At 40.5% G+C, this 17,237-nt stretch overlaps 2 protein-coding genes across 2 annotated transcripts in view; both read left to right on the top strand.

Moving 5' to 3' along the window:
• The window catches only part of LOC149318780 (prosaposin-like), a 29,213-nt gene extending 23,449 nt beyond the window's left edge, over nt 1-5,764 (top strand). The window contains exons 12-14 of the mRNA XM_089510445.1: nt 1,622-1,702; nt 2,578-2,685; nt 3,183-5,764. Of these exons, the coding sequence (XP_089366571.1) occupies nt 1,622-1,702; nt 2,578-2,685; nt 3,183-3,218 (225 nt within the window). The 3' untranslated portion in view covers nt 3,219-5,764. The remainder of the gene's footprint in view (nt 1-1,621; nt 1,703-2,577; nt 2,686-3,182) is intronic.
• Nucleotides 5,765-6,638: 874 nt separating this feature from the next.
• Nucleotides 6,639-17,237, top strand: part of LOC149318779 (prosaposin-like) — a 54,558-nt gene continuing 43,959 nt past the window's right edge. The window contains exons 1-2 of the mRNA XM_089508356.1: nt 6,639-6,717; nt 8,914-8,952. Coding sequence (XP_089364482.1) covers nt 6,639-6,717; nt 8,914-8,952 — 118 coding nt within the window. The remainder of the gene's footprint in view (nt 6,718-8,913; nt 8,953-17,237) is intronic.

Raw genomic sequence — 17,237 nt, 5'->3', positions numbered from 1 at the left:
GGGTCACACTCCCCCTGAAGATGCAGGTTTGCAGTTTGGGGGTACTCTTAGACTCAGCTTTGAACCTGGAGGCCCAGATCTCTGCTGTGACCAGGAGTGCTTTCGCACATTTAAAACTTGGACGCCAGCTGCGCCCGGTCCTTGAGAAGCCAGATTTGGCCATGGTAGTACATGCCTTGGTTACATCCCGTTTGGACTACTGTAATGGGCTCTACATAGGGCTGCCTTTGAAAAGTGTTCGGAAAATTCAGCTGGTTCAAAGAGCTGCTACCAGGCTATTAACAGGGACACTTTACAGAAACCATATAATGCCCCTGTTGAAACAGCTTCATTGGCTGCCAGTTTGTTTCCGGGCACAATTCAAGGTCCTGGTTATTACCTACAAAGCCCTACATAGCTCAGGTCCACACTATTTGGCAGATCGTTTCTCCTGGTATGAACCGGCCCAGACTCTTAAGATCCTCTGGGGAAGCCCTTCTCTCTGTCCCAACATCATCACAAACACGGTTGGTGGGGACATGAGAGAGGGCCTTCTCAGTGGCCGCCCCTAGACTCTGGAACTCCCTGCCCAGGGTGATCAGAATGGCTCCCTCCATGATGATGGCCTTCTGCCGGCAGGTGAAGACCTACCTGTTCACACAGGCATTTAGGGAATTACTGTAAGGACAGGCTGGGATGTTCAATGTTGGACTAGTTTAAAAATTCTTTGCAATGTACTTTTAAAAAAAAATACTGTGAAGCCGCTCTGAGTCCCAGTCCTGGGAAAAGAGCGGGATACAAATAAATAAATGTATGTCTGTCTGTCTGTCACTAGCTGGATTAATTTAGTCTAATGGTCCAATGTAGCTGAAAGCATTAAGGCAATTAAAGTTAAAGCTCTATTTTTCTGCCTTTACATTGAAAATAAATAAATAAATAAGCCTCCCAAGTTCATATTCAGTAGAAAAAGGCGGCTTTACTGTTTTGCTTCATTTTTGAATACCTGCAGTTTTTGATGAGTCCCTTAGCGACTGTCACAATCATTGGTAGTGTCCATTGACCTCTGCACAAATCACTGCAAATTAATTGTAGTCATTTCTTTTAAAACTTGTAATATTATAAGTAGGGTACTTTTTTGCAAGTGTAGACTTGAAGATTTTTCCCCAGCTGCAATGTTTCACAAAGACAATTCTCAGAGCTTTGGCAATTCTCAGTTTTTTACTTGTGAAGTAGATACATAGCAGTTTCTTCCATTGTTCTAATCATTATTTGTATCTAATCAAATAAAATATCAGTGCACCTGTTTGCATTTGATATCACTTTTAGGAGGAGAATGGAGTAGTTAATACAGTACTTTCCAGGTATTTTGGGCCATAACTCGTAATCCCTGAATTTAGCCATGCTTATGGGTAGTTGTTGTCCAAAGCATCTGGAAGGTCACCAGGATGCCGACACTTGCTAAAAATCTTAAACTGAAATCAATAGTGCATTAATGCTTCTAAGCTCAACTGGGTTGCACCCACTGCAAGGAGTGATTCTAAGTCTGTAATATGTGTAGCTTACTTGGGTCTTATGATCAGCTTTTTCATTACGTCTTCTCCTTTTCTTTTCTTTCTTTTTTTTTTTGAAAAAACTACACCAGTGTGTACAGTTTGTGGATCAGTATGAACCAGTAGTTGTGCAGCTCTTAGCAGAAATGATGGACCCCACTTTTGTGTGTAGTGTAAGTACTGCTTCTACAGTGACTTTTCTTATAAACCTTCAGTGTTGTTTCATCTCCCTTATCAGGAATCATGAAATCCAAAATTGTCCACATAGGTGGCTGAGAGAGTGACAGCCTTGCTTTCAGTGCACACAGACTTTTGTTTCATGATCAAAAACATATAATTAAATTATTTAAAATATTGTGTAAAATTACCATCAGGCTACGTATATAAGGTGTATTTAAAACATAAATGAATTTTGAATTTAGATTTGGGTCCCATCTTCAAGGAATCTCGTTATATATGTATATGCAAATACATGTATTCCAAAATTTAAAAAAAAAATCTGAAATCCAAAACACCTCTGGTCCTGAGCTTTTCTGATAAGGGAACACACTTCCTCAAAGAGTGGTGGAGTCTCCCTCCTTGGAGGTCTTTAAACAGAGGCTGGATGGCCATCTGTCGGGTATGCTTTGATTGAGAGCTCCTACATGGCAGGGGGTTGTACTGGATGGCCTTTGTGGTCTCTTCCAACCCTATGATTCTATGACACTCAACCTGTACTAGTTTTGCTGTTATGTTCCTGGAGATCTGACATCTGAGCTCAAGTTTATATTCTGTTACCAGCAAGTGAGACATCATCTTAAAGTTAAGTGTGGGTTGTCTTGCTTTTTCTAATCAGGTGGGGATTCATGTGGTTTTGTGTTCTGAAACTCTGACTCAATAGTTTCTTCAAACAAGATGGAATTATTAAGCTAGCATGACCAGCTAACACAGATAGGGGTTTTTGACATCTGTCTGGACCCTGTGGAAGTTATAAGGGCTGGGGTAGGAATCCAAACTTTTTATCAGAACAAGGTAGTAACTGCTACCATTGTCCCCTCTCATGTTACAGAAACTTGGCGTTTGTGAGATAACCACACAGTCTCTTCTGGGGTCGGAGGTATGTGTCCGTGGACCAGGCTATTGGTGTAAAAACATGGAGACAGCATTGCAGTGCAATGTAAGTAACTCTCATAATCCCTGTATTTATGTACCTCCTGTAGATCAGTGATACAGAAGTAATCTATGTGAAACACTTACTGTCCTACAGTGTTCGTGTCCTGGAGGCATGATATGTGGCCTCATATTGATCTTATCTCCCACACAGTATCCAACTTCAATCTCTTGGCTTGCTTGTAGTAATTCTGGACAGCATTGTTTCCCTGAATTCCATCTTCTCTGTCTACCAACTTATCAAAAATGATAAATTTTAACCGTGGAATAACTGTAAAAAATATAAATGACTTTGGGAGGAAATTGACTTTGTTCTTCTCAAGTGTTTTGTTAGTGATTGGTGGGAAGTAATACACAAAAGGCTGAGAACCAATGCTGTAAATAGCCCACTGTTTCTGGCATTTCTTTTGCCCTATAAAACCTGGAACTAATACAAAAGATTCTAGTCATTTTGTTTGGGCTACTTGTAAAGGAATAAAGCACTATTCTTGTTTTTCTTTTTAGGCTGTTGAACATTGCAAGCGCCATGTGTGGAACTAGAAGAAATGTCTACTTTAGCCAACTTTCTTTTTCATTCTTGAAGAAACAAGAGGCAAGGGTTAGGCTAGCAAGAGTGAAATCTTTATGTCCTGATCTCCTCAAAGCTCCACTACCCCCAGTCACAAGCTTCTTTTTATGAATTGTTTGGTAGCCATGTGCTATTCTGGAAGAGGTCTGCACTGTTGACTTAATGATATTTCTGGTTTTAGTTTTAGTTCTTTTGGTTCATACGAATGTGAGAAGTTACCTACATTGATCAATTGGCTTTGAGTGCCTCTGAGAAGTAGTGCTTATATACTCTATAAGTAAACTAAGGACACGGCTGCCGTGTCTAGATTTTAAATTTAGTGACTAATTTTTAAAGGCACTCTGGCTTGTGATTTAACTTGGTATAACATATGTCTGTGAATACTAGTCATTAAAACAGAGATTGAAATGATGCCCTCTTGTGAACATTAATTGGTAGCACCTTTAAATTACTTTTTTTTTTCAAACTATGAGAGAGTAAAATTAAGAATTTGACACAGCTGCATAAACAACAGCAGTATATCCTTTCAATGAATCTTTCAAAGTGGCACAAATACGCCCATAGTGATTGCATAGTTAAGACTATAAGTCTTGAGGCTGTCAAAGAATTTATTAGCATGTGGCCACACAAAATTTATCATTCTCCTGAACTTGGTGGCTCGTGGTCTATGTAGCAAAAATTGATTCAGGACCTACCATGCAGAGCATGGTACTTGCAGCAAGCTTTGGACACCAAGCCCCATTCTTTTTAAACTACTTGAGTAGCTTGGTGAAAAAACAAAAGAATAAATTGCCATAATTAAAATTGGAAAATCAAGTTGATATGTTCTAGCCAACATTTGCTAAGTCTGTGCCTCTTCCCTTGCTAAAGATGTAACTCATGATTTGCCACATCTTTTGGGAAGAGTGTAAAAGTAGGAGCTTGGAAAAAGCAGTGATGGCAGTGTGGTTGTAAAAGGCTACACTTCCCCAGTCAGATTTCAGAACAGATAAGCTCTGGCATTTTGCTGTATCAGCAGTTAATATCATAGCATTTGTCCTGCAATGCTACACTATAAGACACAAGAGTCTGTCTTATTCTATAGACTGCATCTATTTTGCATGATTAGCCATTATCCTGGATAGCTCTAGAGGTAAGTTGGAATGCTTAGGAGCAGCATGTCATGTGCTAGTAGTATGGAGCATGACCCTTGCTTGAGGAGAGTTCTGTATGTGTTTGGAGGTATTCACTCTGTGGCTCAGGTTATGTGGAGACAGTGCCACTGATAATACATTGCCAGGGTAGGGGACTGTGCCATTTAATGTGTCCATTAGTGGCTTATATATATATTTCAATATATTTTTCCCAACCCTCTAGCAAGCACGCAGACTTCGAAATGGTAGAATAGTAGATGTTGAAAAGATGAAAGTTCTTATCCCCCACAACTTCTATATGCATCAGTGTCTAAACAGTTCGTTGAAGAGTAATAAAACCATGAAGAGTTGACTGCCTCAGTATGATACAGCTAGAAACACAGCTTTGAAAATCTAATGTGCTTAATAAAACTAAAGGTGAATAACCAGGGAGAAAACTCACACAAGTGGCAGCAAACTCATGATTCGTGCAAATAACCTGTAATCATGATTTTCATGCAGCTTCATTGCATACATCCTAGATACATTTGAGGGCATTGACTTGATTTTATCAAACTGATTTTTTAAAACATCTGTCTGCTACTTGGCTCTTGGTAAGCTTTTGCTGCTTGGAAGTGAATATATGATATGATGCAGCTACTGTGTTTCCTTCTCCGTTTATTGCAGGTGTTAACAATGGTGTATGCCTGAGACGGCGAACCTATGGCACGCGTACCAAAGATGGCATGCAAAGCCATTTTTGAGGGTACAAGGTGGACTGGAAAGAGGAGGCACAAGCATGCGCCTGTTCCTTCTCTTCCCAGCTGTCCTGGGCCTTCAGCTGTCTCCATAGAGGCAGCTGAAGGCCTGGAAGGGTGCAAGGGGAGGAGAAGGAACAGGTGCGCATCTGTTCCTCCTCTTCCTAGCTATCCCGGGGGCTTCAGCTGTCTCCAGGAAAGTCCTGCCCCTGATGCCCCATCCTCAAAAGGTTCTCCATCACTGGTGTATGCGAAATACCTTGCACTGATGATACAGGGTGAACATTTACCTCTCCTTAGCAGTGGCCTCTCTTTTGAGGTTGTCAGACCTTTGATGTTGGACTGTGTAGTGCAGTCAAACCCTTCAGGTTAGGTGCCATTTTTTATTTTGGCTTTAAAAAAATAATCCTGTATGCAAAGTTCAGATTCTTGCTTGTAGGAAATGATTCTACAGTCTTTTACAATTGGCATCTTCTAGGGTTTTTTGTATACTAGCATACTAAATATAATGTTCTAATGGCATAAAAACTTCCATCCTTCAGGTATGCACTAGTGAATAAGCATATGCTTTAACTAAACCACTCTTATTTGATTTTGTGTGTGTGTGTATTGTTCTGTAATTCAAAAATAAAGGTGTAACTAAATTTACCATTTGTGTGCCTCTTCTAAGAAAACAAAGTGGCAGTTATGGGGATGAATGCAGCTCTTAAGTTATAACTCCTGGTAGCTTAAACACATTTTGCCACTCAAAAAACTTGGTGTACACCTTAATGCATAGAAGATGTTGCTGGGAATTCCTCAACAGTATAAAAGCTGTTATAAGGTTAAATGTTGATACTATAACTGAATATTATTTATACTTTCCCTCCTATCTCAAGCCTATATTTGGCATGAGGTAGATTTGAGAACAATTACTAAAGAAACTCAAAAGAAGAAGGTGCAAAGGCAGGCCCAATGTTAAATATAAAGAAAACAAAGATAATGACAAAGGAGGATTTAGATAAATTCAACCTAAATAAGAAAGCAAAATAGTTAAAGATTTCTCATACCTTGGATCAAACATTGATCAGAACAGAGATTGCAGTCAAGAAATCAGAAGATTAAGAATGGGAAGGGCAGCTATGAAAGAACTAGATAGAATCGCAAAGTGTAAAGATATACAGCTGAACACAAAAGATCTGTCACTATGTATAGTGGCAAGGCTGGACAGTGAAAAAAGCAGATAGGAAGAAAATTAATTCATTTGAGGTGTGATGCTGGAGAAGAATGCTGAGGATACCTTGGATAGCCAAAAAGAAAAACAATTGAGTCTTAGAATAAATCAAGTCTGAACTCTCCCTGGAAGCCAAATTGACTAAATTAAGGCTGCTATATGAAAAGGCACTTTTCATTAGAAAAGACAGTGATGCTGGGGAAGATAGAGGACAGTGGAAAGAAAGGAAGACCACGCACCAGATAAATAGTCTCAATCGGGGAGACCATGGGCCTGAGCGTACAGGACCTGAGCAGAGAGGTAGAGGATATGGGGCCTTGGAGATACAGTCATTCACAGGATAGCCATGAGTCGAGATTGACTCGAAGGCAGCTAGCAGCAACAACAGGTTTGAGTACCTTATACCAGCTATGTACAAACACAGAACATTGCCTACCAACAAATGTACTATATTCTTCCTTTTGAAGAAGCTTCTTTCCTAATGATGCTTTGATTTCATTGTGCCATTGTCAACCCTTGCTTTGGAGTGGTTCATGGTGGCATCAATATTTGTACCTTTCAGTGTATTTTTGTCACTTCTGTCTTTTTAACAACAAAAAAGTTACTTAAGGAAGAAAGACAATTTCTGCATGGTGCCTTTTGAATAGTAATGTTCATAGCCTGTCTTGAGAGAGCCAGAGTTCAGATTTTCAGGGGAAGGTGAAATATTACTTACTGCTCCAACACTTTCCTTGCCAAATCTTCAAACATGAGCTGCCATTTCCTTTCATGGCTACTGTGCCACTTCTCCTTTCCCCCCAGGACAATCCTAAGCAGAAATCTCAGGTGAGAATATAGCATCTTAACTGCATTCTGGTTGTACAAGAAAGGGTCAGTTTGCACATAATATACTTTCAACAGAATATTGTGCTACAGAGTTACATATAAATTATACAATAGGATGATTTTATATGCTGTTCCACTGAATTTGAAGGTTGCTCAAAACTACTATGATTTATTTAGCCCATTGCAGCACTCGGAAGTAACACATTGCACTCAATTTGTGCACAAATTCTGACATTTATCAGTATACAATCCATCATCACCATATTCTAGGAATGCTCTAGCTCAGTGATTCCCAAAATTTGGTCCTCCAAGAGTTTTGGACTTCAACTCCCAGAAGCCCCAGCCAGCTTGGCCAACAGTCAGGTTCTGGCAGTTGAAGTCAAAAACATCAGGCGAGCCCAAGTTTGGGAACCACTGCAGAGCTGGAGATCCTGCATGGAGCAGGGGTTTGGATGCTATTGCCCATGGGGCCTTTTCTAGCTCTGTGATTATATGTTGTTAAGGAGATGGAAAGACAGGTCTTGCAAAGGATCAACACAGTTTCTGTAAAGGTAAGTTGGATACCTCATTTTTGAAGTTGCAAGCGTCAAGCATGTGCATGGAGTGAGTAAGACATGGTTTAGGTCAGTGCTTTTTGATGTCGGGGGACCAACATTAAAATTTTGAACCAGAGTGCAGCTGCTGCAAAACTGGCAAATACCACAGTGATACCTTTATTGACCAACCGAAATGCACAATATATCTGTTGCAAGCTTTCAAAGCTACATGGGCTTCTTCATTAGGCAAGATGTTACAAACCAAACAAGAGGGAGGAAAACAACAATTGGAGATGTTAGATGCCCACATGTTGTTTCAGTAAAGATGTTATGATGGGGAGGATATATTTTGCAGGCAGGCGCCTCCTCTTCTGGCCATGCGGCAATAGGGAGATTTTCAAAGTCCAGCAAATTTAAAGTCCATTTGCATCTCAGAAGGAGGAGGAGCCTGCCTGCAAAAGATATCCTCCCCATTATAACATCTTTACTAAGGACTGAAACAACATACAGGGATCTGATTAACATCTCCAATTGTTCCCCCCCACCCCCCACCCCCCCCGGTTTGGTTTGTAACATCTTTCCTGATGAAGAAGCCCATGGAGATTCGAAAGCTTGCAACAAGTATATTGTGTATTTCGCTTGGCCAATAAAGGTATCACTGATGGGTTTTTGTTTATATTTAGTAAATGGCCAACACAGCTACTCCTGCATATTACTTTAATTGAGGATCTAATTTTCATATAATTACTTGTTTTTAATTCTTTTTAATGTCGTAACTAATTGAGTTTTAGACATATCTTGTTCATAGTGTAAGCTGTCTTATGTCCTGGACCAGGAGAAGGGTGTGTGTGCATGTGCATGCACTTTCAAGTCGCCTGCCTAGTTATAGTGACCCTATGAATTTCATAGGGGTTTCTTGGACGAGGAATAGTCAAGAGGTAGTTTTTTCAGTTCCTTCCTCTGAAATACTGACTACAGAACCTGGTATTTAACTAGGGCAGGATCAGACAAGATCTAATGCCTTTAGGGTATTTAGGCCATTGGGAGAAGGGTAGGGTCTCAAGACAGAAATGAGAGTTTGAATGAATCATTGGTAGGTGTATATGTTTCTGGTTACACTACGGCAGTTTGTCAACCATTGGTCCTCCAGATGTTTTGGACTACCACTCCCAGAATCTTTGAACATTATTTGGACTCTTTGCCACCAGCTATGTTGTCTTGAGCTATTTGGAGCAGAGGTACAAACCAGAGGAGGACTAAAGGTAATGAATTACTTGCAGCAGGGACAAGCACAAGGGGTCATACTTTTCCTCCCTCACCACCCTTCATTCTCTGTGTACCATGCCTTCCCCTTTTTTCAAAACTAGAAGTGGCCAGAAGATCACTCCCCATTCTGGGTAGGGAAAAGCCTGTTTGAGCTCCAAAAATGTGTAATAAAATAGTATTAAATCTGGATATCTGGTGGGGTGGTGGTGGGGTGGTAACGTTCCCTTTTGAGTCCTATGTTTCTCTGCAAAGGGAGGATAAATATGAGTGTAGTTACACTGGTTTCCACAGCTTGTGAAACCAAACCTCTTACGCCATGCACACTACAGCCTTGCTCTCACCCTCTGCACAGTCTTGGCTTAGCTTCCCTACCCAGAAGACCAAAGGTGAGAGATTGAACAAGATGTGTGCCTATAGAATTATTACTTGTGCTAGGGACTGTACATAGGTAACTTCCAAGAAAGCACAGTTGTGTGTGCAGTGATATTTACCCTAGCACCTTGCTCCATTAGGGTGCCAGACCAAACTGAATTAGACAAACATTCCCAACATCCATAGATTGTATTGCAGTAGTGATTTTAGAGTTGGACTACAATTCTGGAGATCAAGTTTCAGTTCCTTGCATGAGCATAAAAACCCACTGATTGACCTTGGGCAAGTAACACTTTCTCAGCCTCAAAGGATAGCAATGGCTCTCTGAAGAAATTTGCCAAGAAAACCTTTATGATAGGGTCATCATAAGTCAAAAATGATGTGGAGGCACATAATAACAAACAGTATGAATTGGGGTGATATTTTTTTAGATTAACCGAAACAATTTAATTTATAAACAAAATAATATACAATGAAAGATACAGAAACTAGAGGGGATGAAGGAGAATGAGCAGGAGCAGAAAGAGGAAGAACAAGAGAATGAGTGAGTAAGAATGAGAGGTGAGAATGCTGGGGAAAGTCATAGAACTAATACACTGTGAGGCCCTGTCCCCATAAGCCTGACTAATGAAAATAAAAGTAAAATATTATCCAACCATTCCAGATCCAACTAAATAATCCTACTAAAATTACTAATTACCATAGCTACAGATTATTACATAGTTAGATTTCCTATTGCTAAAAAGTCCATACAGGGTTTCTAGTCTTTCAAAAAGCTTTCCTTTGATTTATCCTTTGGAACCCATATTAATTTGGCTAACTCAGCACCCTTAACAATCCATTCTTCCATCGTCAGTGCTTTGGTCCATTTCCAAGTTTGAGCAAACAATATTCTTGCTGCGGTTGTCATATAGAGATTTTGTAATGTTGCCAGAAATGTTTTTGTTGGGCATTATGGATAAAGAACTGAACAGTAAATATGGACCACTTCTTTGATATAAGAATTAGGGTGATTATGATATTCAGTATAGCAGGGATAGAAATTTTGACATACTTTGGATGTTGCCTGAGCTCCCAGCATTCCTCATCTCTTTCTGCAGCTGCTGCTAGGGGCTGATGGGAGAAGCATTTCAAATACTTGGAGGGCTGCACCATTTTCACTCCTGGCTTAAAGGCTTGTCACCTTGGACTTTCTCACAAGAAGAGATCTTGATTTTAAGGAGACAGATGCTGTGTCCTGCGGCATGGTACCTCTGCTTGGAGCTGGAATGGTGTGTGAGGGAGGGGTACTTATAATGATGGAACTCCTTTCCTTGCTATTTATCCACAACAGGAAACACAAGGAAACACATTCTTGGGAGCTGGCCTAGCAAGGAATAGGCAACGATGTAGAAACTGCTTACCTGTCATCTGGGAGTGCTCTTGTGCTTCCAAATTATGTGCATTAATTACATTCACCCAAGGCTGGGTGGGGCAAAAGTGGTACTTGTGAAACCTCTGGTGTGTAGGTGTACTCTCCATCCTGTTGCTTATTGTTTCAGCATTGCTCATTATATACAAGAGACACCTTCTCTTCTACGCACTGAGGGCTTCTCTGACACCAAGAACATGCATGGTTTATGGAAAGGTGGTGTGCTGCTAATAGCACTCTATTTGGCTTCCTATCAAGGTAAGGCCTGGCAGCTGGTTTGCCTTGGGAGACCAATAGAGCATACAGACTATACTGTACCTTGCTGAAGGGAAGGAGAAGAGGGTAGAAGGTGGACTCCCCCCCCCCCCCCGACTCATGAAACATAAAAATGTATTCTGAATCCTAAGGAAGTGTGAATTCTTCAGGGGGCATTTGAATGGTAAAAAGTTTTACGGAACAAATAGTAAAGAGGGGTGGGTGACTGGGTTCTGAGAGGTGTTAACTTTATCAGTCCCTCCTCTGCACAAGAGAATAACATCATTCTCCATGTAAAGCACCTCCTTAGTTGCTCAGAAGGAATGACTTGCATGTGTCTTAATGCTCTGCTACCCCTATAGATTTCCATTTACTCAACTACCTTCCTAAATATTGACATATTTACAAGGGGCGACTGTGTTCCATGATCTGCAAAAGCCTTGATTGAGAGAGTTAATTTAGAACAGAGATGGGGAAATTTTATTATATGTGGGTGGGGGGAGGCTCATACCATACTTCCCCAAATACAGCAAGTAGGCCTAGAAATTAGTTCTTATTCATATTCCTTTCCTTTCCTTTACTTGTCAGCTTAACTGCTGTAGCCATGGGCCAGATCCAAAGGCATTTATAGTCTCTGGACTAGTCTTTTCCCACCCTAGTTATTATCAGCCAAGCCTTTAGTTCTCTACTTAGGGCAGAAGGTTCTGTGTCTGCTGAAATCTTTATTGTTTGCTCCTTCTGATAAGGAATTTGTAACATCCATCATGCAGGGACGTGGCCAGGGTTTTGGGAAGGGGAGGTCCAGACTAAGTGCCACCATTATAATGGGGCTTGGGTGCGGTGGCGCAGCAGAACACACTATTCATTGTATCTAACTGAAGGGGGGGTCCAGACCCCACAGACCCCTGCCCCCTTGGCTACGGGGGCGGGGGTCTCTGCATCATGACAAGACTCTTGTATGGATTGCCCTCTTCAAGTGTGTCTTCAGCTGTATTTGACTCTATGGCTCCTCAGTAAATTTTGGTGCTGGTGTATGAATTCCTTTTACCTGACAATTGGAAGGGAAGGTGATTGAAGTTTTCTTACAGTATAGGAATATTACATTGTCTTATATTCTTGACTTTGAGGCAGCTAGGTATTTCAGTCTGGGAAAGTTCAGTCTCTTTGTTAGCATGTCCATTCTTGCCAGACCTGTTTCAGAGTCAAAAGGCGTCTTCCTTTCAAGGCAGGACTTGCACATCAGCTAGCTTTGGTGATAAGGCAGTGAGTACACAACACATCACAGCTGGGGGGAAATAGCTTGGCTCCAGAAACCTCTCACATGTTTGAAGTATTAACTCAAAGTGAACCTTTGTGTTGTTTTTTTCCTGGTTGCATTTGGGCCATCAATGTGCATGAGTAAACAAATCAGCTGATGTGTGGATGATATTTTGTATTGGGTGATTCAAAAAGAATGGTGTAAAAGTAAAAGGAAAGCTGTTCTTGTTCAGTTTAGCACCATTCTTTCTGAATGCATCCCAAAAATGTAATATATGGCTGTACACATCTTTTGAGATTACAATACCCAGAATCTCATAAACTCAGGGATTCTGTGAGTTGCAGAGTCAAAAGTCTACAATTCCAAGCTCCAGATATTGCCACATGTTCAGTACATGCTGCACTAGTGGACAGAATGAATTTCTTGTGTTCGCCAGCCATATATTTTCTCCAGTCTTATCTGGGAGCTCAGAATCAGCTGCCACACTCTGATGCATAAAAATTGGGGTGAGGAAAATAGGAGCTACATGTGGCCACCAAACCTCTCAGGTTTTAGCATGACAGGTCATGTTTTAGCATGACAATCCAAATGATTTCACCATAGAACTGCATCTCTGTGAGTTCGGGTGTTCACACATGCCAGCACTCAAATAAAGTGTGTCAACAATGTAAATGTATTCGAAACACATTCAAGATATGCAGAGTTTTATCCTGATTTATCCTGGATCTATGCATATTGGTTAGTGACACTGCTGACAATGCTAATCTTTTTTAAAAAATACTGGGGGGGGGGGGGGACACCTGATATCGATTATCCTTGGTCAATTATGTGGGGTTTTTTTGGCAGCCCAACTCAACAGAACAACAGAAAATGCATCTGAACAACAAAGATTCAACCCAGATTATTTTTATCATATGAATAAACCCCCAGGCTCCACAATTCCTTTCCTATGGAATTTAGATTGATGTCCTTGTTTCCTTTCAAAGGTAGATGAAGACCTTTTTGTTTCAGCAAGAAACAAGGGCCTTTGAGGAAGGAAAGTCTGTTTATATCTGTTATCCTTTTTAATGGTTATGTCTTGCTTTAGTCAGATATGGGAGTTGAAATGCAGACTTCACAGCTCTCATTGTTATGTTTTTGTATAATATATATAGTAATGTATGCATTATACATACAATATATATTGCAATGTATGTAATGTGTATATTTAAAACAAAGTATTTTTTTTAAAAAGAAAACTAATGCAAAAATACATTTGCATGTTGTTAAGTTATCAGATTGTTTTTGCTACAACAAACAACATAGCTGCACTTCTGATGTGGCTATACTGCCTGAGGGAGTGTGTGAGCTGTAGAAATTTTTACCAAGCTTTGATTTGGTCTTAACATTGTCCATAAATGCACAGTCCTTGTCATGCTGTGTAAGAGCCACTTGCAAGAGCTCTTGCATCCTTTCCCATCCTTCCCTACCACTGCCGCCCTCTACTCTAGAGCGTGGGCAGAACATTGCACTGAGCAGTTTTTCATGCCTGACTTGCCCTGAGGAAGGTCTGTAGGAATTTTGTGTGTGTAGCACAATCATTTTTGGGATACTCTTAAGCTGCACAAGACACACCCCAACTCCCACATCATTGCACCATAGCCAGATGCATTGCTTGCTAAGCTGAATGAGATTCATCTCTGTCCCAAGAGTGGTGTATGGACACTGCTGAATTAAAGCCATCTGACACCACTTCAACTGCCATGATTCTATCCTACAGAATCTTGGGATTTTTAGTTTGGTGAGGTATTCGGCCTGATCTGTCATAGAGCTCTGGTGCCTCACCAAGCTACAGATCTCATTTGTAGGATAGACTCATGGCAGTTAAAGTGGTGTCAGACTGCTTTAATTCAACCATGTGAGTATACCTGAGGCCAGCGTTTCTCAGGCTGCATCTGCACTGCAGAAATAATGCCATTTGACACCACTTTAACTGTCATGGCTCCATCCTATGGAATCCTGGGATTTGTAGTCTGTTGTGCCACCAGAGCTCTCTGACAGAAAAGATTAATTGCCTCACAAAACTACAATTTCCAGAATTCCATAGCATTGAACTATGGAAGTTAGTGGTGTCATACTGGATTATTTTTGTAGTGTGGATGCAGCCTCAGTGAAGCACCAAGTGAACCTGGAAAAATCAAAAGATGAGACTGGATCCTTTATCATCTGGTGCTCTAAAAGCACTAGGATTGACAGTACCCCTTAAAGGCAGCAGAAATGGTGCGTAGGATAAGTGTCATCTTACAGCAAAGTGGCTCAAGGTTAGCTGGTCCTTTGAAAGTTCCCTCCTTCAATGTTTTTGCAGTGGTAATAGATTCTTTCTTCCATCATGCCTACGTACAGTGAACTACATGAAATAGGGGACAAAGTAGCTCTTCCAAGTACTTCTTGTACCTCTAATAGTCTTGTGAAAGAAGGAGGTTCATCAGATGAGGCCTGTATGACAAACAGCACCTGCTGACATGCCCTGTTATGCAAGATGAACCTACTGAAATTCCTCTTTCTACACCACTATTGAAGGCATGGAAACCCTGTCCTTTTTTCATGTAGCCGCTCTCTATATGTGTGGCTCTTCGGTCTAATCTGCACTGCAGTTTGGCACCACTTTAATTGTCATGGCTCTATGTATGGAATTCTGGGATCTGCACTTTTGTGACCTATTTAGCTTTCTCTGTCAGAGAGCTCTGGTGCCATCCCAAACTACACATCCCAGAATTCCATAGCACTGAGCCATGGCAGTTAACACAGTGTCAAACCGCATTATTTCTGCAGTTCAGATTAGACCTTTCTCTACAACAGGTTCAACCTGGATCATGTAAAATATGACACTGTTTTGAGATTGGTATAATCCTTCCTTCCAGAAGACAGTGAGCAAAAACCTTCAAAGTAACAACTCTTTTGGAAGTGAGGATCCAGCTTTTATTTTCATACTGGAAAACGGGTTACATTCTGGAGTGTGTCAGGCTGTTTCATAAGAGGGCTGGTCTCTTCATTATATATTCCTCTTGAGTGAAGAGTTGTGTGTTGCAGGGATCAGGACTACAAAATTCACATGGCCAGAGCTTTCTTTGTGTAGCACCTAGCAGCCTGCTGGATTTGTAACATTCAGTGTCATCATTCATTTTAGATATGTACATCTCAGCAGTAGACACTTGGATGTCATTAGGAGAGTGCAGGGGATGCAAGATGCACCCGGTGACACCTTAAGGGTTGGTTTGACACCACTGCTCCCCACATGTTTTCCCTTTGACAGAAATGGATGGTGGCATTTATCCCCATCCTTTTAAAATGTTGGAGCTCAGCAGAAAAGAAGGTGTGAGTAGAGCAAGGCTCAGTGGGTGAAAGAAGGGGAGGCCTCAGGGTTTTTAATTTTTTTTTATCCCTTTAAATTTTTCTTTAAAAGCATCATACCAAATTTTTACTTTAATCACACGAGACAATGTAAATGTGAATACATTCAGAGTGTGCTTTGGATATTGTAATTTAAAAGGGATAGTTTTAATTTTGCTAGTTGTGTATGTCACTACTACCACCATTACAATCAGCAATATTCAGGAATTATGATTCATGAGTAACATTAGTACAAAAAAACTTTACTAAGGATTCTGTATGGGGTAGTATGGGAGAAGGTCAATGAGGGGGTGATACCATGAATTACTGCACTACGTGACGCCAACCCTCGTGACGCCAACCTTAATGATGCCCTTGAGTAGACATAGACCAAAATCTTTATAGCCCTAGTCACTTGTTTCAGTACTTACAGCTGAGAAAGGAGGAAAACCTACCTGACAGGATCCACTGCAAGACTCTCAAAGAGTGATACTTCAAATGAGGTGAGGATTAAAATGGAGTAGAAGAGGACAAATCCTCAAAGACAAAATCTTGTGGAAAGGAAACAGCAGTAACTGATTACTGGCTCTTTGCTTTGGAAAGACCTAAGAAGAAGCTGCTTTGATTTTTGTTTTTTGTTTTGTATGTGTTGCTTTCAGTACTTGTACTAAAAAAAAAGTCATATTCATCATCTTTGAAGCTTAAAAAAAGAAAATGTTTTAGACAACCATTTTGAATTTCTAGTGGCTGAGAGATTCTGGGAGTTGTAGCCCAAAGAAATAATTTGGTTAAACTTTGATGATCTTTCAAAAGATTCTTTATGCCTGAAACCAACATCATACATTTCATGATTAGGAATTCACTAGAGAACACCACCAGGCATACCTTAGGAAATTTATTGGCACAAAATGTGACCATTGGCTACTAACAGATATTGCTTGAGAGGTTAAATTAGATCTGTTGTGGACTGTTACTCATAATGTTTAACTTTATTTAACTATTTGACTTATGTTCTACCTTCCTTCCGAACCTGGGACTCGGGGCGATTCATGACCATATTAAAACTGGCTACAAATTAAAAATTAAGTTATAAACACAGTTGAGTTTTAATACTCAATATGAAAGGTTCATCTGTACAAAGCCCCTTCTTCAGAAGCCCAGCAAAGCTCTGGGGTCCTCTGTCTTCAAAAGGAGAATGTCTCTGAATTCCAGATACTGGTGAGGAACTGTGGTCAAGGATTACTGGGCATGGTAGAGCTTTCTTTGGGGACATCTGATTAGCCTCAGTGAGAATCTGAATGCTGGAATAGAAGGGCAGGATTTCCTCCTCTGTCATCTACAGAGGCCTTAAATGAATACAGTCAGCCCTTCTTATACACGGATTTTTTATACACGGATTTAAGCATACACGGTTTGAAAATGTTCCAAAAAAAAGTATAAATTTACCTTGATGTTCCATTTTTTATTAGGGACACCATTTTGCTATGTCATTATTCTTAATGGGACTTGAGCATACACGGATTTTGTTATACACGGGGGATCTTGGAACCAAACCCCAGCGTATAACAAGGATCCACTGTACAACTGGTCTACAAGTAGACGGTGCTTAGCAATCA

The sequence above is a fragment of the Sceloporus occidentalis genome, unplaced genomic scaffold, assembly GCF_023333645.1.
Source record: "Sceloporus occidentalis isolate IW3139 unplaced genomic scaffold, rSceOcc1.0.p SCAF_2, whole genome shotgun sequence".
NCBI lineage: Eukaryota > Metazoa > Chordata > Lepidosauria > Squamata > Phrynosomatidae > Sceloporus > Sceloporus occidentalis.
Note: the sequence above shows the minus strand (reverse complement) of the source record. Positions and strands in the feature narration are given on the sequence as shown.